The following is a 25,712-nucleotide window of genomic DNA, read 5'->3' on the forward strand; positions in this document are numbered from 1 at the left end:
GATGGAAGAGGCAGGGAACAGAGCAGTTCTCAGGGCCCAGAGAGGAGCGCAGCCCTTAAGTTCAGCCAGTGAGACCTGAGTCAGGCATCTGACCTACGGAAATGTAAGATGATGCATTTGTTGTTTTAAGCTGTGAAATTTGTAGCAGGACACCAGAATGCAAGGCTTGGTGGGACTGGGGCTGGGCGGAGGCAAGGGTTGCAGGCCTGTGAATCCAGACCCCTGGGGCTCCCTCATGCCAGGGGCAGGTGTCTGCGCCATCAGCAGGGCCCAGGCCTCTCAGCTGGACCTGTTCTCCCTCCCATTTCCAGACAGTAATTTTACAGATGGTGAAATAGTTGACATCTATTAAGTGCTTACTGTATGCCAGATATCAAACCACCTCACCAACCCTATGAGGTGGATACTGTAATTATTCCCATTTTACAGGGCCAGCCAAGAAACTGAGGCCCAAGATCCAGGTCAGGAGGTCAGTTAAGTGTCCACAATCACGGCACAGGGCTGCCCCTCCCCAGGCAGTGGGCCCATGCAGGGACAAGGCACGGCTCATCGCCATGGAAGCCCAAGGAGACAGACCCTAGGCCCAGATGACACAGCCACGGGCATGTGGGGCCTGCTCTGGAAGCCGTGGCACTGTGCCTCTCGGCCCCCAAACAGGACTTATCCTTCAGGGCCAGTGCCCTGGGATTAAGTTATCATAGCTGCCTGCCGCTTCCTGCGGGGACTATGGCACTTGGGAATCCGGGTCTGATGTTCCATCCTCCAAACACATTAACAGGATCTGTGGGGAAACCAATTGCCCTCTGCCAGGCCCAAGGCACAAGGAGTCCCTCCTGGGCCTCCTGCCTCAGCCCACGGGGACTGGGCATTGGCCTAGGGGCTGTTGAGGGACCTCAACTGTGACTCCCAGGTGTGAGGAGCCACTAAGCTGCACCCAGCCACTGGCTGCACCCCACTAACAGGCTGGAGTGGGCCTGCATGGGGGTGGCCACAGGCCAGGCACAGGCTCTGGCCTGTGCAGGGCCTGCCATCAGCTCCTGCCTGCCTGGGGAGCTCCCCCTGTGGTCCCCATCAGACCACTCCAAACCCCTCTTGGATCCTTTCATCTTGGGAGTCGACAAAATGCCCAGAACTTCACTCTGGGTTCCCCATTCCAGCTAGGAGAGCCCTGGGGTCTGCCCTCCCCCATGCACACTAAATAAACACCAAATGTGCAGCTGTCATCACACACCCTCGTACCTCTCATGTCATAAACCACCTCCAAGTCTGCTAGAAACAGATTTTATCATTAGTGAATCATGATACAAAAGGATGAGAATATTCAACAGTCGCTTAGTAAAATACTGCTTTGTTTCAAAGGGTAGGCAGAAAATTGAGGCACAGTGGATGATTAGAAAACATAAGAGGCTGAGAAGTGAAAACACAGCATTTGTGTCCACACATACACACAGACACACACAAACACACATACCAGGCCCCTGAATCAAAACAGACAGTGGGGTCGAGATAGCCAGGAGCCACGGGGTGACTGAGCTGGGCAGGGGCACAGACAGGGCGGGGCAGCTCCCAGGGAGGCTGTGACTCCAGGATAGAGCAGACAAGATGTGGCAACTGACACCCACCCCATGGCCAGAACATTCCAGAAGGCTATGGACACTTCCCACACCTCTTTCTCACATGTGTTATGACAAAGGCCCTGCTGCCAGAAGGTGAGCCCACCTCACACCCCGATGTCCCCAAGGGGAAGGTGACACAACTGTCGCCCTGGGGCCTGAGGGCATGCTGGCTCCCACTTCCTCTCCCACGGTTCCTGCCGGGGAGGGAAGACAAAGCAAAGCCCTGTGCTAAGCGGGCCTGGCCTCTCTCCGGAGGGAAGGCCAGGAAGCGGCTGTGAGAGCAGCCATGCCTGTGGTGTGGAATTCCCAAGGTGGGAAAACCCCGCTCGTTCTCCTCTTGCTCATCTGTGGTTAGGAGGGCCAAGCTGAGCACAAGAAAAGCCAAGCACCCATCTTGGAATCTCCTCTCCAGTGTTCCTGCCTGGCTGGGACTTCCCTTCCCGGCTGCCCAGGCCAGCTGGAGAGGTGGGGCGAAGGCCACAGCCATCTCCGAGGAGGAGCCCGAGGCTCCAGGCTCACAGGCTTCAATGACTCAAAGCAGATGAAAAAACAAAACAAAACAAAACAAAACAAAGCCTGTCTTTCCCCCAGAACAAGGCTGGGAGAAGCGGCAGTCTGGGTGGGTTTGCTGAGGGGGCTGCTGGGCCGAGGGGGTTTTCTGGGAGCTTTTTGCTAAGCATGGAGTGTGGGTCGGCAGCCCCCCTCAGCGCAGCGATGTCACCAAAGGCTAAATAAAAAAAGCTGCCTTTCTTTTGGTTGGAGTATCTTGTACCTGCAAGGGGATCTCAGTGAGGAGCCTGGTCTCTGTCCCAGGGCAGAGTGCCTGCTGCTCAGAACAGGACACAGGGACCCTAGTGTGCCTGGGGACACAGTGGCAAGGCCCAGTTCAGCCAGGGAGGATATGGGGTGGGGTCTTGTCCTTCTCTGCTGCTGCTGGGGTTCAATGGAGACCCGCAGCTGCGTCCGGGGAGTGAGAGTCCAGAGTGCTGGCGTGGGGGTGGAATGCCAGCAGGAGGAAAGTGGGGTGTGGCCACCTACACCCACGGGGAAAGCTGAAAGGCTTAAACCAGACCCACAAGCTCTGAGTCCCATTCCTTGGCCCCCTGCCATCGGGGCCGCCCCCAGGTTAGATGAGAGCGAGCAGGGGACACTACCATCTGCCTTGAGAAGGGCACAAGGCCTGTCTCAGGGACCGGAAGGCAGCCTGTCCTGAGTCAGCAGCTGGGCCCAGAGCTCTGGGGAAGGCAGGAGAGGCCACACGAGGGGGTCTGAAGGATGGCCAGCTCTCCACAGCCTGGCGTCATCCCTCCTCCTGGGGCTGGAACACCTGCAGGCCCTGAGCACCTGTGGTGGCCCCTCCAGACTAACTTGGCCCTGGCCCCTCGGGGAGGACATCCCAGGACCCAGGTTGGGGGCGTCCTGTGGGCTCCCCTCCGGCCTGCGGCTGCCGCCCTCAGCCCTGCTCCAAGCTGTCTGTGGGCTGCACGACGCTGTAGCTCCCCTGGCTCACAGACAGCTGCCGGCTGAAGAAGGATGTGGAACGCTTTGGCTTCACCCGCTTGATCTCCTTGCCTGTGAGGAAGATGAGAGGACACGATGAGGGGGGGTGGCTTCCCTCGAGGTGAGCCCAGCCCCTCTGCACCTACTGTGCACGGCCACCACCGTTCAGGGTCCCCGGGCTGCACACGCTGGGCTGACTGCGGGGTCTGACCTGTGCAGGAGTAGACAGACCAAGGAAGCGAGACACCTACCACATATATAACCAAATACAGGCGAGTCCTATACAGGTACAAAGGATTCTTACACGCTAAAAATATCAGGCTGGGCAGTCAAGATCAACGACAACGGTGATGTCCTGTTGAGAGTGTTTGTTTAGCTTGGATAGAGGGTGATGGAAAATGCAAGGTACCTCTGGGGTCTCTTCCCCAAAGCCCAAAAGGCATTTTTTTTTTTACTTTGTGTTTTTTTCCACCTAGCATAATTTAAAAAATTATTAACATTAATAATCAATATTAATTAGAGATGTCATAGGTTTATAGGAAAGTCAGGTAAAAAACACAGCGCAGTGTCCATTGCTGACACTGTGCCTTAAGTGTGGCACCTTTGTTACAACTGATGAAAGAATATCAAAACAGAACTATTAACTATAGTCTGCAATTTACATTAGGTGCATTTTTTTTCCCCAGTCAGCCCCTTCTTACCATGAAAAAAAACATCAGACAAATCCCAATAGAGAAGCATCCTACAGTATACCTGTTTGGTACTCCCCAAAACTGCCAAGGTCATCTAATACTACGGAAGTCTGAGAAACTGCCACAGCCAAGAGACAGCCTAAGGGGACAGACGGCTAAATGTGACCCGGTGTCCTGGATGGGGTCCCGGAACGGAAAAGGGGCGTGTGGTGAAAACCATGGAAATCTGTATAAAGTATGGACTTTAGTTAATAACATATCAATATTGGTTCATTAATTTTAACACATGTGCTCTATTAATACAAGATGTTAATAAAAAAGAATCAAGCTTGGTCTCGATAGCTAAGAGGACAGAGAAGATCTTAAAGAGTGAGCAGTGGAAGAGGAGGCATGAACCCAAATGCAAGGGAAAATTATCCCCCAGATAAAGGCAAAGATGAAAGAAAAGTCCATTGGGAGACCTGGGTTCGGTTCCTGGCCCATGCGTGCGCACGCACGCACACACTCACACATACACTCACACACACAGTCACACACACACAATGAAGGAAAGGGAAGATCAAGAGCTGGGGAGGTGGGGGGGGTCACTAAAAGTCAACTATCTCCTTAGTTATTTTGTACTTTTTTTTATTATTAATTTTTTTTGTACTGCTTTTGAAATAATTTCACTTATGTAATCCTGGGAGATATTACATGCCTCAATGAATAGTTTGACTTATTTATGAAGATGTTTTACTGGTATGTTCTGGCATGATAAGGTTTCCCATAAATAAATATAAATGCTGTTCCTTGTAAAGAAAACAAAAACAAAGATTCAAGCAAAAATAAGCAACAACAAAAATAGGCAAAAGTTAAGAACAGCAATCCATGGAGGAAATACAAATGATCAAGCACAAAAAATGTTACAACTTCACTTGTATTCAAACGCCAACCCAAACAAATTAATTCTCTCTTTGATTCTGTCACACCCTCTGTGCCAGTTTGAAAGGATTCTGCACCCTAGAAAAGCCATGGTTTAATACTGATCTATCATGTGAACACAGTCATTTTCTTTTCGTCTCTGTTCTGCTCTGTAGGTTGGAAAATTGATTAGATTATCTCCACGGAGACATGGTGCATCCAATTGCGGGTATTAACCTTTGATTAGAGGGAGATGTGACTCCATCCATTCCAGGTGACTCTTGATTAGTTTACTGGAATCCTTTAAAGGGGGAAACTTTTTGGAGAAAGCTAGAGAGCCACAAACCATGAGAGCCCATGGAGATAAAGAAGGAAAACACCCCCGGGGGAGCTTCATGAAACAAAAAGCCTGGAGAGAAAGCTAGCAGATGTCGCCATGTTCGCCATGTGCTTTGCCTATTGAGAGAGAAACCCTAAACATCAGCAACCTTTCTTGAGTGATGGTAACCTCTTGTTGATGCCTGAATTTGCACATTTTTATAGACTTGCTTTAACTGGGACATTTCCATGGCCTTAGAACTGTAAGCTTACAACTTAAAGTCCCTCTTTTAAAAGCTGTTCTGCTTCTGATATATCGTATTCTGGCACCTAGCAATCTAGAACACCATCTCTCTGTCTCTCTCTCAGAATGTTATCATTCTGTTATCTTGTGGGGAGTGAGGAAGGCAGGTGCTGCCTCTTCTGTGGGAAGCAGTTTCAAGTTAGGCCTAGCTTCTCTGGAGAGTGGCATGTATCCCAAACCATAAAACCTGCCTGGCCTTTGAGCCGGCAACTCCATTTCCAGGAATTTATCCTGAAGAAACAGTTCCAATCTGAAGCAAGCCTTTAGCTAGAGGTACACTGTTTTGTTTTTAAGGGCTGGAAGTTGGAAATAACCTGTGATGTCCAGTCTCAGGGGTCTGGGTGGAAAAGACTGTGCCACAAGCATGTCATGGAACAAACACTACAGTGATGGTTAAAAATTATGTGGTAGGAAAATTATTTTGTCTCTTTCTGATTCTAAAAATGGCATGCTCACTGTAAAAAAGTGGAATGCTACAAAGTGAAAATGTAAACGTTACCCCAAATGATTGCCACAGTTGGGGTTGCTGTGGATGATTTTTACTGTCGTTACCTGAGTTTTTCCTAATGAGCATTATTTTTGTAGCCATCATGCCATGTAAATGTGGGTCTCTGTTACCACACTTTAAAAAATAGCCTTTGCATTTTGGAATAATTTTAGATTTAAAGAACATTTGCAAAGATATTATAGTACCCCTTGCTCAGCATTCCCTAAGGTTAACATTTTATATTGACTGGTACATTTGTCAAAACTAAGGAATTAACATTGGTACGATTTTAACTGGACCACCGACTTTGGATTTCACAGTTTTTTCCACTAACGTCCTTGTAGAGACCCAGACACCACACTGCCCTGCAGGGATCAGCTTTCACCACTGCACTGAATCCCACAGACTGTGGTTCTGGGAGTTGTTTCCCTGCCTCTATAAACAGATGTTAGCAGTTTCTAGCTTTGCACCATTCTGAGGATGCACAGCAGTGAGAGGGGACAGGAAAGGGCTGTTTACAGCTCCAGGGCCTCCGATCCCATTTCCCAGAGCCCCGAAGAGGCCAGGGCTGGGCTGGGCTGGGCTGGGCTGGGTCCTCTCTCTCTCTCAGCGCATTCTGCAGGTGGAGCTCACTTGCCCTGTGCCTGGGACAGTCTGGCCCTGCCCTTAGGAGCTCGCCCCACGTGCGTGTGAGCATGTATCTGCGTGGGAGGACAAGGGGTCACTCACCGTCGTCCACGTAGTCGATGGTGGAGAGCCGCTGGATGCGGCTGCAGACCACGCTGCCCTGCCTCCGCAGCCGGGGTCGCACAGTGGGAGGGGCAGGGTTGCCAGGCGCCGGCTCCTGGGGGACGGCGGGCTCTGCAGCCTGGCTCAGCTCAATGCAGTACTCTATGAGACTGCTCATCAGTTCGGCCTGGGGAGGGGAGAGGCGGCGTGAGGCCCGCAGCCCGGGGGTCCAGACCCAGTGCTGCTTGGGATGAGCCAAACGCAGCGTCCCTCCCTCGGGTGGGACAGCAGATGTGGACTGGAGGGTGGGAAGGGTGAGCAGGGGTCCCCGGAATTGGGAGAAGGTGTAGGAAAGAAAGAATAATGCCAGTCAGAAAGCAGAGCCTGGGAAGGCTGAGTGCAGAGGACCAGGAGAGGTCAGGTGGGGTGGGGGGCGAGGCCAGCTGGGCAGCTAGGGAGAGAAGGAGGAGGACAGCGGGAAGCAGGGCCCAGGGAGGATGTTCCAGGCTGGTTAAATCCATAGGTGTGCTGGCCGAGGGAAGAGCCAGTGATGTCGGGGGTGGGGAGGGGGTGGCTCCCTTCAGAAGCCATGCCTTCTCAGCAGAGGACTGGATAAATACGGCACAGTGCACAGACACGGTGGAATAGTACTTGGCCATGAAAAGGATGAGGTGCTGATCCACCACACTACATGGATGAGCCGGACGGCATCAAGGTGAGTGAAATAAGTCAGATACAAAAGGACAGATACTGTGTGATTTCATGTGTAAGAAATAACTAGAATACGCAAATGCACACAGACAGAAAGGAGAGTGCAGGTTGCCAGGGTGGGGAGTTAATGCTTAATTGACGCAGAGCTTCTGTTTGGGGCAATGGGAAAGTTTTGGTGATGGCAGGTGGTGATGGCAACGCAAACACTGTGGGTGTAATCAACACCACCGACTGGTACAGCTGAAAGTGGTTAAACTGGGAAGCTTTATGTTGTCTTTTGGCCGGCACAATGACATTAAACAATAATTAATTTTGCTTTACTATATTCATGTCCAAATATAATTTAAGGTACTTGCTGATTTACTTGAACCAATTATTAGGCCACCAACAATGGTTAAATTTATTAACTATGCTGTTAAAACAGCATTATGGGGCAGGTGATGGCGGCACAGTAGTAGAGTACTTGCCTGCCATGCCACAGACCCAGGTTTGATTCCCAGTGCCTGCCCATGCAAAAGAAATAATAAATTAAGAAAAAACACAAAACAGCATTATGTTCAAGGCTTGTCCATTTTACAATTTCATGACATAGAATTTGGTCATTAAAAAATCTGTCCAGGGGCCATGGTGGCTCAGCAGGCAAGAATGCTTGCCTGCTATGCCAGAGGACCCGGGTTCGATTCCCGGTGCCTGCTCATGTTAAAAAAAAAAGCAAGCAAAAAAAAAAATCTGTCCATTGTACATATGCCAAAAAACTGAAAACAGGGACTCAAACAGATACTTTCTAACACCAATGTTCACAGCAGCATTATTCACATTAGCCAAAAGGTGGAAACAACCCAAGTGTCCATCAACAGATAGATGGATAAACAAAATCTTGTATATACTTTAGGCCATAAAAAGGAGTGAAGGTCTGTTATATATAACAACATGGATGAACCGTGAAAACATCACGTTGAATGAAATAAGCCAGACACAGAAGGACAAATTTTGTGTGATCCCACTTAGAAGAAAATGTGTAGAATACATAAATTCATTGGACAGTAGACTAACAGGTTACCAGGGGCTGGGAGGAAGGGGGAGCAGGGTGCAGAGTTTCTGTTTGGGGTGATGACAAGAGTTTTGGTGGTGGATGGCAGTAATGGTAGCACATCGTGAATGTGATTTAATGCCAATGAATTGTACATTTAAAGGTGGTTAAAATGGATTTGGGGTGAAAGTCTCCCTGACAACGTGGGGCATGACTCCTGGGGTTGAGGATGGCCCTGGCACTGTGGGATCGACAACACCCTCCTGACCAAAAGGGAGAAAAGAAGTATAATAAAATAAGGTATCAGTGGCTGAGAGATCAAATTGAGCCAAGAGGCTGTTCTAGAAGCTGGTCTTATGCAAGCTTCAGTTATATAGTGCCAATTGCCAGGGTCTGCCAGCCCTGACCAACATCACTCCTGCTGACTCTTAAGAATACCCAGGGCTTGAATTGAGACTCTTTAAAGGTTTCACGCACTAGGTTTGCTTTCCTGGAACCTATAATTTCCAGAGGATTCCTAGGTCAGATAAATCCTGAAACCCAGAGGGACCAGCCTCTCCAAGATTATCAACAAATTGCATCCCCCTATCCTTTAGTGTCAACACCCCTTCTCAACATGAAAACGTCTGAATGGGCATTGCCTAAAGATCGCTATAGACTGGGAGAAGGATCAAAGGAGAAGGAGGAGGTATAACAGAGAAAAGGGGATTTAACAAATGCTGAATCACTATACTGATATTTCTTCTAGCCTCCAGTGTTTTGGAACAGCTAGAAGGAAATAACTGAAATAGTGGAATGGTAACCCAGAACAAACTCTGAAATCTGTTCTGTAACCAACGTGAAGTACACGTTGAAAGTTATTGCTTTTTTCTTTCTTTTCTTTGTATATGTTATATTTCAAAAAAAAATAATTTAAAAGATAAAATAAAATAAAAATGGTTAAAATGGGAAATTTTGTGCTTACATATGTTACCATAATAAAAATCCCAAATGTTTTTCAAAGAAAAAAAAAAGCTGAGTGAGAAGAAGACAAGTTACTTAAAAGAAAGTACTGCCTTCTCAACAAATTTTCAACCCAAGACATGTTGACATAAGAGGTGAAATGATGATGTCAGTGGGTATGGCTGAGTACCATACAGCTGGCTCGTTGGGCCCTATGGACAGAAAGTTGTTTGGTAGGGGGCAGGGTGTCGCCACTTATTCAGGCAACAAATATTTACTGCTACAGGCACTGGGAGACAGTTTCCAAGAAGGGAACCAACTGGTGGCTGGGTCAGAGGCCAAGGGGGTGGCTGCAGACAGGGCCTGCACAGCCCACGCCTGCCCAGCCACAGGGCAACCCGAGGTCTCTCTGCAGCAACACAACTCACCCTGGGAAGGTGGGAAGGAAGGCAGGAAACCCCACAAGGCACCGAGAGAAGAACCAATGTCTATAGCTGTGTTCTCCACACCTCCTGGCCCGCATGGGGCAATCTACACTCTCCCTCCTTTTCTCACGGAGGGAGTTCTGCCAGGCTGAGAGTGGGCAGTGGACTGGTGGGCAGGAGGGCAGTCAGTGGGGAGCAGTGGATCCCAAGTTCCTAGCTCCCTGGAACAAAACCTCAAATGCATCATTGAGCTTCAAACTTAGATACACTTGACAAAAGTAAACATGAATTCAAGATAAAACTCAACAGACCAGCGATGGAAGGGGACTTCTGCAACCTGAAGGGCAGCTACGAAAAATCCATAGCTAACACACTTATCTACTGAAGAACTAAATGCTTTCCCTCTAAGATCAGGAGCAAGCTAAGGCTGTCTGCTCTCCCGCAACTACCCAACACTGTGCTGGAGGGTCTGAGCCGGTGCTATCAGGCGAGGCAAGTAAAAGGCATATAGATTGGGAAGTTAAGAATACAACTGCCCCTCTTCACAGACAAGATGACTGTCTAGATAGGAAATCCCAAAGAATCTGCAACACTACTAGAATGAGTAAGTGAGTTTAACAAGGTCACAGGACATAAGGTCAATATACAAAACCAACTGTATTTCTATATACCAGCCATAAGCAACTGAAAATTGAACTTAAAAATAGTGCCATTTACAGTAGTACCAAAAAATATGAAATACTTAGGGACAAATCAAATAAAATGTGTACAAGATTTATATGCTGAAAATTATAAATTAGTTTGAGAGAAATCAAAGAAGACAAATTAGAGATATACCACGTTCATGGATTGGAAAACTTGAGATTGTTAAGATGTCAATTCTTTCCAAATTAATCTATAGATTCAATGAGATCTTAAGATTCAGAAGGCTCTTTTGGGTAGGCAGAAATCCAGAAGCTGATTTGGAAATTTTGCAGAAAGCAAAGGAACTGGAATAGCCAAAACAATTAAAAAACAAACAAACAAACAAAATTCTTGGGTAAGGGGTATGGTATGTATAATCTTTTTTTCTCTGTTATCATTTTATTTCTTTTTCTGTTTTCTTTTTATTTCTTTTTCTAAATCGATGCAAATGTTCTAAGAAATGATGAATATGCAACTATGCAATGATATTAAGAATTACTGATTGTATATGTAGAATGGAATATCTTAATGTTTTGTTTGTTAATTTTTTTTAATTAATAAAAAAAAAATTCTTGAAATCATACTACCTGATTTCAAGGCTTACTGTAAAGCTTCAGTACCTATGACAGTGAGGTATCCTAGTGTAAGACAGACATACAGATCAACGACTCAGGACAGAGAACTCAGACATGGTCAACTGATTTTGACAGGGTTGCAAAACGCAATTCAATGGACAGTCTTTGCAGCTAACGATGCTGGGGCAACCGCAATAAATGAGTAAAATATGCTCCCTGACCTACATATTACACTCTGTATAAACATTAACTTGAAATGGATCATTGACCTAAATCTACAAAACTTTTAGGAAAAAAAAACAGAAGAAAATCTGCGTGACCTTAGGTTAGGCAATGATTTCTTAGCTAAGAAACAAAAAGCATAAACCATAGAAGAAAATACTGATAAAATGAATTTCATTAAAATGAAAAACATCTGCTCTTCAAAAGACATTAAGAAAATGAAAAAGAAGTCACAGACTGAAAGGAACATTTGCAAAATACATATCTGATAAAGGACTGGTATTCAAAATATACAATGAACTCTTACAACACAGTAAAAAATAAAATAAAAAATAAACAAAAGATTTGAACAGATTTTCATCAAAGAAAATATATGGATAACAAATAAGCACATCTAAAAGAAGATCAATGCCATTTATCATTAGGGAAACGCAAATTGAAACCTCAGTGACATATCGCTACTATATACCTATTAGTATGAGGGGAAAAATAAAAAGGAAAAAAACTGACAATGTCAAGTGCTGACAAGGGCAGAACAACTGGAATTCTTTACACATTGCCAGTGGGCATGCAAAATAGCTCAGTCACTGTGGAAAATAGTTGGCAGTTTCTAATAAAATTAATCACATGTGAATTATACAAGCCAGCAATCTCACCCTTAGGTATTTACCCAGAGAAATAATGACATATATATCCACACAAAGACTTGTACACAAATGTTTGAGCAGTTTTATTCATAAAAATGAAAAAAACTGGAAATAACCCACATAGTCTTCAATGGGTGAATAAACAGTACTTGGCAATAAAATGAATGAACTGATGAATCTCAAAAATATGATCAATGAAGGAAGCCCGTCTCAGGTTACCTACATTGTATATACTGTAAGGCTGTACCACCAGTTGTTTATTTATCCCCCACTTAAGGGACACTTGAGTGGACTCTAGCTTTTGGGTATTACACGTGAAGATGTTGTGAACATCTGAGTACAAGCCTTTGTGTGAACATGTCTTCATTTATCTTGGGTGAATACCTAGAAGTTGTGAGAGAAATGTATTTATGTGACATTCTAGAAAAGCTAGGGACAGCTAAGAGGAAATGTCAAATAGCAGGTGAACATATGAATGGGAAATCAGAAGAGAAATCTACAAGACAATTTTAGAGACGCAAACCCAGTAGAAATATTGGCAAAAGCCTTAAACAGACCCTTCACCAAAGAGGACATCCAAATGGCAAATAAAACACTAAAAGATGCTCAGCCTCATTAGTGGGGAGGAAAATGCAAAGTCAAACCATAAGGCAATTTCTGAAGTGATGGAACATTCCATAGCGTGACTGTGGTGGTTGGGGGGGGTGTCAAGTTCTCAGCATTCACGGGGGGCCCCTCAGAACTGCTCGGGCTGGCCGCACAGCAGTCCCAAGCCCTGGGCAGGCCCACGGCCAACAGCTGCTCCGCTGCCGCCCCCACCCCCTGGCATGGAATCGCCAGGCCAGGTCTCTCCCTTCCCTCCCAGCTGCCAAGGCCCAGCCGGCCTGGACACTCTTACGGTCGGGGCCCTCGGGTGCCTGAGCCCCCACCCCAGGGCGGGGATGACCTGTGACTCCCACTACCTGCTTGGAGTAGACCTTGAGCAGCTTGTTGACGGGCGTCCCCTCGCTCTCCCCGTCGAACTCCAGCCACAGGATGGGCTCCTCCTCCTCAGGGGAGGTGTGGTCCCATGACAGCTCCTGGAAGCCCAGACCCAGCAGGACGTGCTGCCAGTGGGAGACGAGAGCCAGGCTGGCACAGTCTGGGCAGGGCCTGCTCCCCAGCCCCAGGCCTTCAGGGCACACCGGGCCAGGGTGTTTCCCTCTCAGATTGGTTCTAGATTCACTCATGCATTTCTCTAAGGATGGAGATCCTGGGGTTTCTGAGAACCCCCATCCCATATCATTTCTCACCAGCGGGTCAAGCCTCTTACAGCGTGATGGACAACCAAGTCCCTTCATGCTCATTTGGCCCATTCTCCCTCCCCCAGGTCCTGGGAAAGTCACATGGGGGGAGTGGCAGGTGGGGAGGGGAGGTCTTTTCTATGAGATCAGTGGGGCAGCATCTCAGCAAGGGCTGTAAGCCCTCCCTGGGGACAACCAGGAGTCAGCCAAAACCCTCCTCCTGATTTTAGAGGGGACTGCCTGGCACAGAGAAGCTGCCCCACAGAGCAGGTTGTTAGCACTACCTTCTATGTAGGTGGCCAACACTGAGCTGGCCACCAAATGCTGGGGGAGAAGCAGGACTTGGATGGGCCAAGGGGCTGTGTAGGCCCAGGAGGGTCCCAGAAGAGGGACCTTTCTGGAAAATCACTGGCCGGTCTCTAGCCATTAGCCAGGCCCTACCAGACCCCTCCACTCAGAGTGGGCAGCCCCAGCTGCAGCCTCCCCCTGGGCCTGGCCACCCCCTGCCTGGCATGCTGGGCAGGAAAACAGATCCCAGGGCAGACCTAGGGAGCACTTTCAGGATGACGGCAGGAGCCCCGGGACCTCTATCATGGGGAGCCCCAGAGAAAGACCCCCCCTCAATCCCTTCCTTTCCCGGAAGAGCTGGAGCCAGTACCTTCTCCCTGCTGTCGATGACGTGCACGCCCTCCAGACAGATGGCCACGACCACTGGCCTGCGCCCGCCCCGGTTCAAGAAGCCCTGGGCCGGCTTGTCGATCTCACCGTGGAAGAAGGCACACCTGGGCAGGGAGGCGGGCGTCAGCCGAACCCTCCACGTAGAGGAGAGATGGCCCAGAAAGGTCTGAATTCAGCCCTCCACCACAAATGCCCAGCGGGGAGGCCTGCTCTGGGCCCACCCCAGGGAAGGGGACAACCGAGAAGCAGGGCAGAGAGGGGGAGGCTGTACGGCAGTGGTGGCCTCTGAGCTGGTCATGCAGGACAAGGAAGGGGGACACGCAGCGGGAGGAACTGGATGGAAAAGGGAAGGAAAGGCACTGTGGGGAGAGGGAAGAGTGACACAAAGCCCAGGTGTGGGACAGAGCAAGAGCAAAGGCTGTGCAGAGAGCTGCGAGGAGACCCAGGGCCCGGGGACTCAGATGCTGGGGGTCAGGGGTGAGGCCACGGGAGGTGCCAGGCTCACAGTCCGCAGGGCAAAGGCCCCTCAGCAGGGGCAGTCCAAGGCCAGGCCAGCTTGGGAAACACAAGGAGGAGCGGGGCTGCTCAGGGCAGCGGCTTCAGGGCTTGGAATTGAGAAGGCAAATAGGGGCAGGGGCCCCGGGCACCCCTCCCTGGATCCCACCACCTTTCCTCTGTCCCTTTGTCCTTGCCATGCCCTCTCCCCTCCACAAAACCTGCACTCCAGTCACTGTAGTCATCCCCCCCCCACCACCACTCCCCACTATTTCATTGCACTTGGCTAAGCAGGACCAGAGTCAAATCCAATTCTCGGACCCTGCCTGCACCCTGCAGCTGGCCAGGACTGGAGAAGGGCACACACTACCTTAAACTCATCCTAACCAGCCCCCCACCCTCCGATGGGTCAACAATGACACACGGCATACGTCAATTCTTCATCGCTATTGGATCACCCTCATCAGCATACCCATATGCTGTTATTCTGCCCCTTGTAAAAATATTTCAAAACCTCTCAACCACCTCCCTGCCCCAGGCCCCACCTCTCCACTGAAACTACTCTGTGCTGCTGGAGCCAAGGCCAATCACCAGCCACGAGGAACACAGGTTGAACTTGACCTTGTAGCAGTGGTAGCACGCAACAGCTGGCCACTCCCTGCCCTTGGACACTTTCCCTTGCTGGCTTGTAGGGCGCCTGTCTTCCACCTTGCTGGAGGCCCAGGGCTTGGCCCTCTTCTTTCGTGTCTCCACTCCCCTACCTGGTGGCCTCCTCCGGGGCTGAGGTTTCAAACACCATCCACTGAGGAAGCTGATGGTAATGTACTCTCCAGCCTGGACCTCTCTCCCCAACTCTAGGCTCATAAATCCCAATGCTTACCCGCCATTGCCAGGTGGCCACCTAACCAGCTTCTCAAAATCAGCACATCCAAATCCAAGCTGCTAACCTCCCCACAGGCTAGCTCCACCACGGTCGCCCCCATCCCTGTTGATGGCCTCATGGCCTCCTCTCCTGCACATCCATCCAGCAAATTCTGTTGGCTCCACCCTGAGACACATCCTGAATCTTCCCATGTCTACCACGTGGCCTGGCCTCCGCCAGTGGCTGCACAGCCTCTTCGCTGGGCTCCTGGCTCTGCCCTGGCCTCCTGGGGTCTGCTCTCAACACGGTGGCAAATGGATCCCGGAGAGCCCAGTCCGGTCACGCGCTCCATGCAAATTTCACAAATGGCACCGACCCGGCTCAGAGCCAAGTCCACCCACACGGCCCTCCCCAGGGCTCCCCTGCCTCAGATGCTCTCCCTACTACGTCCTTATCTCTCACTCCCTTCAGCCTTTGCTCAAATATCATCCTCCAGGGATGCCTACCCTGACCACACTATTGAAAAGTATAACCTGAGTCTCCCCCATTGGGCCCAATTTTTTTCCCAAGTGGTCCCCTCTGTTGCCTCCTCTCTCCATTAGACTGTCCTCTGCAAGCACAAGCACAAGCACTTTTGCTCATTAAAGATCTCACATGCCTACAGAGTCCCTGGCATGTGCCCAAGAGTGACTTATGAAGTGTTAATGGCTGATGGTCAGCTACAGGAGGGGCAGCAGGCCCCGTGACCACCGGGTAGAAGGACAGGAGCCGTCCAAGCTGTCAGGGACCATGACAGGTCGAGGGGAGGAGGTGGGGCATCCGGCTTGGGGCCCACAGGTCCTGAGGGGCTGGTGTGAAGGCCGGCCCTGTGCGGTGGTAGAGCTGGGGCACGGGGGCCAAGGACACACGGCTGGGCTGTCAAGGACAGGTCAGAGGTGACCCCAGGGCTGCGGCCACCCAGGATGATGATGGTAGCCAGGGAGCCCCTTCTGTGGAGTTGCTCACCCGTAGAAGGGCAGCTCGTGGCACTTGAGGAGGTAGGTGCGGTAGTGAGCGCTCAGGGAGGCCTCGTGCTCACTGTCGCCCCCACCTGCTTCCTTCACCTGGCGGTAGGCATCCAGCAGGCCCTGCTCTCCTGGGCCGGCCTTGGTCCCTCGGCCCCAGAGGGCAGCAAAGAGGCCATGGCCACGCTTACAGAGGTGGGCGGGGAGGAAGGAGTCCAGCTTCTCCCTGAGGGGGAAGGAAGATGCGTGTTCAGCACGTGGTTGGTGGCCAGAGGGGCCCACGTCCTGGGTTCACAGGACAGGGCAGAGAAACAGGGCAGGTGACGGGGAAGAGGGGCAGAAGAGCTCACTGGGGCCGCCCCCCTGCCCAGGGGGTTCCGGAAGGCCTTCCCCGGCACAGACCGCTGCGCTGTGGTGCCAGCAGCGTGCCTGCTGCGCCTGCTCATGGGCCCACCGCAGCTAGACGCTTAGGGAGCGATGTGGAGTGGGGCCTTGGGGAGCATTTCCCCTAATAAGAGTAGAGGGGCATCGGTGGGGAGCAAGGCTGCCAGGGGAAGGGGAGACGCGAGCTACTTTAAGGCCAGAGCTCAGATGAGGGGCCCAGGAAGGACAGGGGCACCAGACACCTGCAGATCAGATCCCAGCCCGCAGCCAGGGCAGGCTCTGGGGACAGAGTGCCCATCTCTGCCACAACTAGCATACAAGGGGGCAAGGGACTGGGCCTTCCCTTCTCTGTGACAAAGTGGGGATGGCCATGTCCCTACGGCCTGTCCGGGCTGACAGTTAGCATGTGCCTCTACCACAGTATGTTCTTCCAGGATGCTGGAGGCCCAACGAGGACGGCCCCTGCTCACGGCCTGCACACGTACTCCCGCCAGCCTTGCCCTGCAGCCCATGCAGCTTGGGGTCACTGGCCAAATCCGCATCTGCTGCTCCAGACTCCTTATCCTGCACCAGCACCAACCCGTCCCTCAGTCCTCAGCAGACGCGGATCAGAGCCAGAACCAGGCCCCGCTTTGGATTTGCCCACCCTCAGTCAGCCTATGCCAATGGGTCTAACCTCCACCAGCCTGTGGACGTCAAGCAGGCAGCCTCCCTTGGTTGGTCCAGCCTGGGTCCAGCCTACCCTCGGCCAGGCAGCCTAACTTCAACCAGCCCGATCTCGGGCGGCCTAACCTCCGAGCCATCAGACCACGTGGCAGGAGGGCCTCAGAGCAGCGACTTATGTCACTGTGCCAGAAAGGTCTGCATTTCTGATCTAGGGCCATTCTGACAACCAAGAAATGGGGTTAGTGACTTGTAGCCATCGATGTTTTCTTTTGCCGATAAAAGATAAACACACACACACGATCTATCAGCTTAGGTTTCATTATAAAAGGATGATTTAACACTTAAAAACAAAAAAAGTAGAGCAGAATCTCAGAATAATGGGACCATTTTTCCCATTTTAAGAAGCCCAGGGGCAGTGTGGACTGGTCATTCCACGTGACCTGCCTTAGCGCTCTGTCTTTGGGCAGGAGCCAGCCTGCTCTGGGCCTCAGTCTCCCCATGTATAAAATTAGGACACTGATCCCTGCTCACAGGGTGCTAGCACGGCCTGGGTGCGTAGTCAGCGCCCAGATCTCGTGATAGTTGTTGTTGTTGCCAAAGAGGGGAGGGGTCCCTGCCATGGCGTCCCAAGGACCTAACACCTGGGCCCAAGGGAGGGGAGAGGGGAGCCTGTGCTAGCCTGGACGCGCCTGGACATGGGGCATGGGTGGGGGCGGAGGGGTCTCAGCAGCTGCCCCTTCTCAGGACTGCTGGAGTGTCATTTGTCTCCCAGCGTGCATCCTCCCTCTACGACAGCGCTCTACTCACCTGGAAGTCGGGCTGCCCCCTCCTTGTACAGAAAGACGCCCATGGGACCAAGGACCCCCAAGGGGGCCAAGCAGGGCCCTGGCCAGTGTCGCGTGGGTGACCTGAGACCAGGCCATCTGGCCATCAGGCAGAGGCTGATGATGCTGGCCGTGTGAGGGAGAAAGGACTCTCCTCCCACGTGCAGCTGAGGTGGCCCCCTTGAGAGCACAGCACGAGCAAGCCTGGGGGCGCACGGCTGGGTGAGGATGGCAAACGGGGCTCCGGGACCCAGGTGGAACCCTGCCCTGAGCTGAGCCTCAGGCTCCTTGGCTACCCACAGACGTGTCTGTGACGTGAGCTGACAGTCCTCCTGCCTTCAGGCAGCCTCAGCTGGAAAAGCCACATCCATCTGGAGGGCCAGCTCGACAGGGCACTCAGGCTCAACCTCGCACAGCTGTTAGGAGCCCCACTCAGTGTGTCTGTATCTGCACCAGCACCAGCTCTCCCCTGACAACCCCACACTGCAGGGGGCGGCCCCGGTCTGGGGACAGGCTGTGCTGCAAGTTCACCTTCATGGGAATGATTTGCAGACCTCAGGCTCAGCCTTCGTGGAGGACAGACACCAGCCTGATCTGCTTCTGGGGTGTGGACTCAATCTTTGCCATCCCTGAGACTCTGCTTGTTCCCTCCAAGAAGGGTATGGCTTTTCAGGAGAGGGGTGGGAAGTGGAGAGTCGCACGCTGGAGGGTGGCTGGGGCCATGGTCCCTGGAGCTCTTTACTCTGCTGCTCCCGATATTTGGCTGTCACTGGCTATGACAATCCCAGGTCCCTCCTGACCCCAGACCACAGCCTGGGCTCCACCCCCAGCACCTGGGCTACTCGGACTGCAGACAACTCTTGCAGACATCCCTTCACCTAAGTCTCCCCACTGCCTGGGCCCCCCAGCCCAGAGCCGACGAGGTAGAGGGGTCTCAGAGAGGGGGAGGGGCCCGTCGAGGGGCACAGCGAGGGTCAGGGCAGATGGGACCGAGGCCTCCAGACTCCAGGGCTGGGACCTGTCATGCAGCCCGGGGATCCTGGGAGTGCCTTCCACCCCTTACCTCAAGATGCAGGCAGCAGGCTGGCCGGACTGGTAGGGCCCAAGCTTCACGCGACATACCAGGGCACCCAGGGCTTGGCAGTCCTCTGCGTCACATGGGTATCGCACGGCCAGCACGTTGCCCCTGGCCTCCTCGTATAACAGCCGCAGGATCTGCTCGTCCTGGATCTGCGGGCCAGGGGGCAGAGCGGGGGGTGTCTCAGCTGAGTCGGGGAAAGGAGCATGCGTCCAGGGATCTAGGGGTCAGGACTAGCTGGGCATGGGGTGCTGGACCTGGGTGGATGGCACGGGGCACGCGACCTCACCTGTAGCTCCCGCCGCTTGGGGAAGAACACGTTCCGGCGGAACTGCAGGGAGGGCTCATCTGGGGAGAGAGTGGGGTCACTGCTGGTGCCAACCCAGGCTCAGCCAGGCCCTGCCTCCTTCCCGACTGGCCACCCCATTCCCAACCCTCAGTGACATCTGAGAAAACCAAAGGCCATCTAGAAAGTGGGGTGCACCGCCCCTTCCTGGTTCCCCCAGGGACTCCTTCCCCCCAACCCTGGCCAGGAGTGGACGATGGAGCCTGCGGGAGATGCTGGTCCTGCGCCGTCCCCCACCCCGACCCTGGCCAGGGCAGCTCTACCCTGGCTGCAGGGTGCTGGCTGAGGCCTGGCTAGGATGGGGGTCAGTGCACCAGAGCCAGGTATGGGCAGTCTGTTGAGCCTGCCTGATCACTCAGGGCAGCCGCCAGGTGGTAGAGGGGAGGGGATGTTCTAGGTGGGGTGGGGGAGGCGGGGGCAGCAGCACTGACCCATGGCCACGTCATCGTCTGGGGCATCAGTGAAGCGCAGCAACAGTTCTGGCCACTGGCGGCCCAGCTTATAGGGCTGGTGCTTAGGCTTCAGCTGCAACTCTGCAGGATGAGATGGGGAATAGCCCGGGCAGCCTTGGAGTAGGCCCCTTGCAACCAACCACAGCAACAATAACTGTCACGCCAGTGTTAGCTGAGAGGTATTAAGTATCCAGAACCATTTCAGGAGGTTTATATGCATTTACCCTGCAATGATCCATCCCCCTTCCACCCAAAGAGAAACAGAGGCTCAGAGAGGTATGCTGCTCATTCAAAGTCACACAGCAAATAAGGGGCTTTGGCTCACTACAGCCCACTGTGGGCAGGGCTGGAGCTGAGAGGCCGTGGCTGATGAAAAACGAGATGTGGGGGTATAGGGCGTTGGGCATGGCACTGCTACTAGGAAGCAGAAGATAAAGCTGGTAATTGAGGCCCACAGGCCCTCCCCAATCCCTGGTGGAACCCAAGCTTTTCCTTGCAAGGTCCCACTCCCATCTCCTGAGGAACTCCAGCTGGCCCAGACTTTCCATCCTACAGGCTCTTTCAATCCACAATCTACCTAGTACCCTCTGACTGGCTCCCACCTTCTCTCTTCTTCTGCTCTGCTCCTGCCCTCTTCCCAAGGCCTGCACACTCCCAACCTGCTTGTACCTCAGGGCCTTTGCACTTGCTGTTGCTCCTTCCTCAGCCCCTCTTCCCCCAGATTCTCACATGACTGGCTGGGGTCTCAGTTCAAGTGTCACTTTCCCCATTCCCTAACGCAGCCCCTCCTGTCACCTTCTATCACACACCAACCACACCATGTTTTGCTGCCTTTGCAGCATTAACCGCTACCGGACATTATCTCACCATCTTGGGGTTTAGCATCTATACCCTCAGAGACTACAAGTGCCACCCGGGCAGGCGCCCATGCGCACTTGTTCACTGCGGTGCCCCTGGCACCGAGAAGAGCTTCCCCATGCAATGGCCCTCACCACTGACTGGCAGAAGGGCTGAAGGCACCACTCCCGCTCCCTCACACTCTGGGTTGCCCTGGCTGGACACCTGCACTGCCACGACCCAGGACACAAAGCCTCAGGCCAGGAGGGATGAACCATCTCAGCAGCCACCCCTCAACTGGTACAGGCTGCCTGGGCTGTGCCTCTGAGGAGCTGAAGGCCATTTCCAAGCTCTCGTTCTCAGTGATGAATGTGGTTCTCTGCCTTTTTGTCTGCAGTAGGGTGCGGGGGGCAGGAGGGAGGAATGTCACCTGCATTTGTCTTTCTGACCTCATCTCCCCCCCTATATTCCCTCCAGCCCTCCCCATCAGGTGGCTTGAGGACCTCCTCCTGCCAGCCAGATCCCAAGGGTCCTCATGTCTGTTCTCCAGGCTGTCACCTTCCACTTGGACCCTGGACTTAAACCAAAACAGGAGCCACTGCCTCCAGACTGGCACCTGCCTGCAGCCCCTTCCATTCCATCCAGCCTCTTCAGTCAGCTTCTCCAGAACCTGCCCTCGGCCCATCGCTTCTCTGACCCAGGTTTTCCAGCGGCTCTACAGACCCCCCCAGCTGACCCGCGACCTTGGTCACCTCAACCTTAGCGTCCCCAGCAAGAATCCTCAAATATGCTACCTCCCTCAACAGCTGCCTTCCTGCCCCTGCAGCAAGTGTCCCCTCATCACCCCTCCCCCCAATGGATGTGTGCTCTCCATCTGGGGACTCCCAGGACCTGGAGGACATTGAGTGACAGTCCAAAGACCACACGGCTGGTGGCTAGACCAGGAGCCAGATTCGCCCCATACATCTTAGATGCTAAAGTCCCAACCACGCGGTCCTCGGGAATAGGGACAACCCCAGTCTTGCTCCCTGCTGCATCCCCAGCACCTGGAACGCAGTCCAGGAGCAGGGGGGGAGGGTGCTATGGACACACATGGAAAGACACAGATGCCTTACCAGTTGGCCCTCGCTGGACACGTTTGGAGAAAGGGGCGCCCTCCTTCTGCCACAGTCCCAACCCGACCACCTTAACCCCCACCTCCCAGCAGCTCAGGACAGGATGATGCTGACCCCAAGGGCCCGCAGACTTCCGGCCTGGAGGCAGTCACCCACGTGAGACTGGCCATCCCTAGAGCCCTGTTCCATGCAGTGATAGAGTGACAGTGACAGTGGAGAAGCTAAACCCTCCCCAAACAGCCAGCTTAAAGGCAGATGGCACCCCCTGCCCTGCCTCACCCTATGCTCAGAGCCAGGGAGCATCTGTCACTGACTCATCCGGTCAGGGTGGGAGGGCCGAGGGCTCTGCAAGCTAAAGGGGCCTTTCAGCCCCGGCCCTGCATCCAGCCTGGGGACAGAGTGGGTGTTGGCGTCATGCTGAGGCCTCTGGTCACCCTCCTCCTCATGGACAGGGTCCCGGAGTGGCCAGGCTGGGCACACAGGCGCCCCATTCACGCTCTGGTGGTGGGTACAGGAATGTGATGGGGAGGGAGCAGGGGCAGGAAACAGGCTGGGTGGCCAACAGCCCCGGGGTGGGGGTGGGGGTTGGCCACAGGAGGCAGGTCAGTAGGGAGAGGGTGGGCAAGGGCTGCTGGGCGGCAGCTGAGCAGGAATCGCTGACTGCTGGGGACAGGGTGTTCCTTCCCCTACAGCAGGAGACCATCCCTCGGGGGCAGAGGCAGGAACCCCAGTGGCTTTGGAGAGAAGGGGTAACCACTGGTGGCCTCCTGGGGTGGACTGCTGACTCTCCTGCTCACTCTCTCAATGGGACCGGTCACCCCCTCTGGCCCCAGAACTTCTGCCACCGAGAGTTAAGCTCAGAAAACAATCCTGGCACTGGCCCAGTTCACTTCCTGAAATGACGGCGTGGGGTGTGTGCTCCCCGGCCCGCTTCCCACCCACGCCAGCAGGCTCTAGAGGCCTATACACCCAGGGGCCTGTCGGATGAGGGTCTGCAGGGCCTTTGTACCCACGCCTGCTTCTTCCCCACTCGGGATCTCAGCCTCAACCTCTTTCCTGGGCCTGTAAGTTCAGGATATGGGTGGTCACGGAGCTAGAAACCAGGCAGGGCAGGAGGGCCCCTCCGGAAGAGTCAGACCCCCATTCTTCCTGTCCTCCCCTCCCGGGCAAGAGCCATGTTCCCTAGGTGGCTGCTCCCTGGGCCGTGTCTCACCTTCTCCCTGCCCCCAGGAGCAGGGTGCGGTACGGGGAGACCTGCTGCGGGGCCACACAGGCTTGGATCAGACGCCTCACCTCCAAACCTCAATTTTCTCCCCTTCACAAGGTCAGGAGGATGTGGTGAAATTAAGTATGCAGGATGCCAACTCAGGTTATGGCAGGGATCACAGGCTGAGGAGACGTGGGTCCCTTTGCCCCCTACTCTCTCTCAGTCCTGCTCCTCCTGCTGCCCCTGGCTCTCCTGATGGCCCTGACTTCAGCCCCCCTGAAGCTGAGGGACAGGCTCAGCTCCTCCTCTGCCTCCAGCACAAAGAAGAGGGGCCTGAGTTGAAATGAGGAGTCTTTTCCGGGTATCTGGGTCCTCAAAGGTTAGGGTGACTCCAGGACACAGACGAGCCCAGCCATCCCCAGGATCTTGGATCCAGAGGCCCCCAGGGCCCTCCCCACCCCGCAGGCCCCCCCACCTGGGCTCCCGTGGCCAAGCCTTACCCAGCAGAGGGGAGACGAGCCAGAGAGCGAAGGCTTCCAGGGCGACGTCCGGAAGCTGCAGGACCTCACGGACCGCGCGGTGCAGCTCATGGGCACTGAGCGAGGGGAGGTTCTCCACAGCCAGGGGCACCACGGTGTCGTCCGCCAGATACACCAGCACATCGGCTGCTGCAGTAGAGGCCGGACAGAGTCACTGGGGTCCCCCGCCTAGGCTCAGCCAGCCCAACCCACACACCCTCCATCACTCACTTGGGCTGCAAACCCCACTCTATAACCAAGGTCACCACTCCTGAGACAGAATCCACTCTAGACCTTATGCAGAAGGCTGACTGGCGGGACTTAAGCTCCACAGACCACCCTGAAACCCCACAACTCAAGTCCAGGGACCAGACCATACTCCAGGTTCGAATCAAGGCTCCCCACAACTCCCCTGGCAGCCTAAAGGACTCTGCTTGCTCTCTGTCCTGAAGGAAAGCACTCTAAGGTATGGAAACTGAGGCAGAAACAGACTCGAGGTGCTTGATACGTCCATTAGGCTGGGAGGTAGGAAATGTGGTGACTCGCTGGTACCTTAAGGAAGTCGTTGTCTTTCTCTCTCCAGCCCAGGCTAAGATGGGAACAGAGAATTACTAAATTCCTGTTCCCGTCCAAAAGGTAAAGTGAATTCCAGGTCTTGGCTTTCTTTGGACCCTTCAAGACTCAGGACTCAATACTGGAGCCAATCAGGACAGTCTTGAGCAGGCAGGGGAAGCATAAACAAAAGGCGCTGCTGTGTGCAAACCTGCGGGATTCCCATCTGGAGCCCAGAGCCAAAGGGAGACCCTTAGAAGGGCAGCCAGATGCAGATTCCCATCCCTGGAACTATGAAAGAGCAGTGGACTTGAAGGCTCACATATTCGGGTTGAAATCCTGGCCTGGGCAATTCAGTAAGTTGGTTTGAGTGTCAGTGGCTTCATCTGCAATATAGGGGTAGCTAATGCCGTTCCCTCAAAGAATGGCTGTGAACCAAATGAGGTGAGCCTGGGAAAGGCAAGGGCAAGTTATCAATTATAGTTTATCAAATGTCAAGTTTATTGTAAGTTATCATTAATATAAGGGAAGGAGCTTTGTCAACCCCTAGTCAACTCTGCTCCAATAGCTACTTTCTTGAGAGATCACAAAATAATCTCCAGGAGACTGAGACTCAGATCCACTTTGCAGGTGGAGAAAACCGAGGCACTGAAAGGCTCAAATATGTCACCACTCGATAGCCAACCTATAAAACGAAGATGATAACCCCTTCTCTCAAAAGGCTGTTAGGAAGAAAGAAATGAAACAAAGAAAGCAAAAGCATCACTTTTCACTCATTTCATTTGAATTCTACAACTACAAGAGAGGAGCTCATCTTATAAGCAAGAAACAGAGATGCCAGAAGGGTAAGTGGTCAGAGTCAGGGTTCTCTGCCAGAGTTTCGAGTTTTCCACACTGCGACGTACTCATTTGTAAACTGACACAGTGAAAAGGCTGCCAAGCCAGGGCCATTTTCCCAGGGCCAGGGCCCTAGGAGGTGATGGATGCGGGGGTAGGGGGCGTACATGGGGACAGGGACCCACCTCGGGCTCCCACGGAGGACACGCTGCTTCGATGGGACCGCTCAGCGGGGCCGGGCAGCCCGGCGCTGCCTTCTGGCCCGTCCATCTGCCGAGGAAAAGAGGAACAGAAGTTAGTAGGGGTCCAGGCAGGCTGGGATGGGAAGGGGCCTACTGAAGCTCTCAATAACGTAGGGACGGGGGTCCTTGGGCTGCGTCTTCGAGGCTGAACAATGCAGCGCCGGCTGGGGGGATCCCCGGCCGCCCCCGGGTCGGGGCCTGCGGGAGGGGTGAGGGACGGTCAGGGGCTGGGGTGGGAGCTCCGCTCGCCGGGATGCCCGGCAGGGCACGGCGCACCGCCATCCGGGGCGGGTTTCCGGGCCGGCCGTCGCCGCGCTCCTCACCTCGCAGGGACACAGCGCCCGGCGCCTCAGTCCCGGGCCCCCGCCCTGACTCGGGTCCCGCCACCAGCCTGGTCTACGGTTCGCTCGCGGGGCAGCGACGCGGAAACCGCGGCGGGAGGAAACGCAGCTCGCACGGCCCCGCCCCCAGACCGCGGGAGCCAATCGGAGCCCGGGGCCGCCGCGCACGCGCTCTGCCCACCGCCCCGCGCGCTCACTCTCCCCTCCAC

The 25,712-nt window shown here is 53.5% G+C and overlaps 1 protein-coding gene across 1 annotated transcript; it reads right to left on the bottom strand.

Annotated features, from left to right (window-relative positions):
• FRMD8 (FERM domain containing 8) lies at window positions 1-25,619 on the bottom strand. Its single transcript, XM_077115738.1, has 11 exons — window positions 25,486-25,619; window positions 25,106-25,190; window positions 23,514-23,681; window positions 19,834-19,935; window positions 19,346-19,404; window positions 19,042-19,208; window positions 16,106-16,330; window positions 13,724-13,847; window positions 12,745-12,888; window positions 6,547-6,733; window positions 1-3,188 (listed from the first exon to the last, which is right to left on the bottom strand). Exons 2-11 carry the CDS (start codon window positions 25,188-25,190, stop codon window positions 3,070-3,072), a joined length of 1,380 nt encoding a protein of 459 aa, XP_076971853.1. The 5' UTR covers window positions 25,486-25,619; the 3' UTR covers window positions 1-3,069.
• Window positions 25,620-25,712: the final 93 nt, after the last annotated feature.

The sequence above is a fragment of the Tamandua tetradactyla genome, chromosome 9 (assembly GCF_023851605.1).
Source record: "Tamandua tetradactyla isolate mTamTet1 chromosome 9, mTamTet1.pri, whole genome shotgun sequence".
Taxonomy (NCBI): Eukaryota; Metazoa; Chordata; class Mammalia; order Pilosa; family Myrmecophagidae; genus Tamandua; species Tamandua tetradactyla.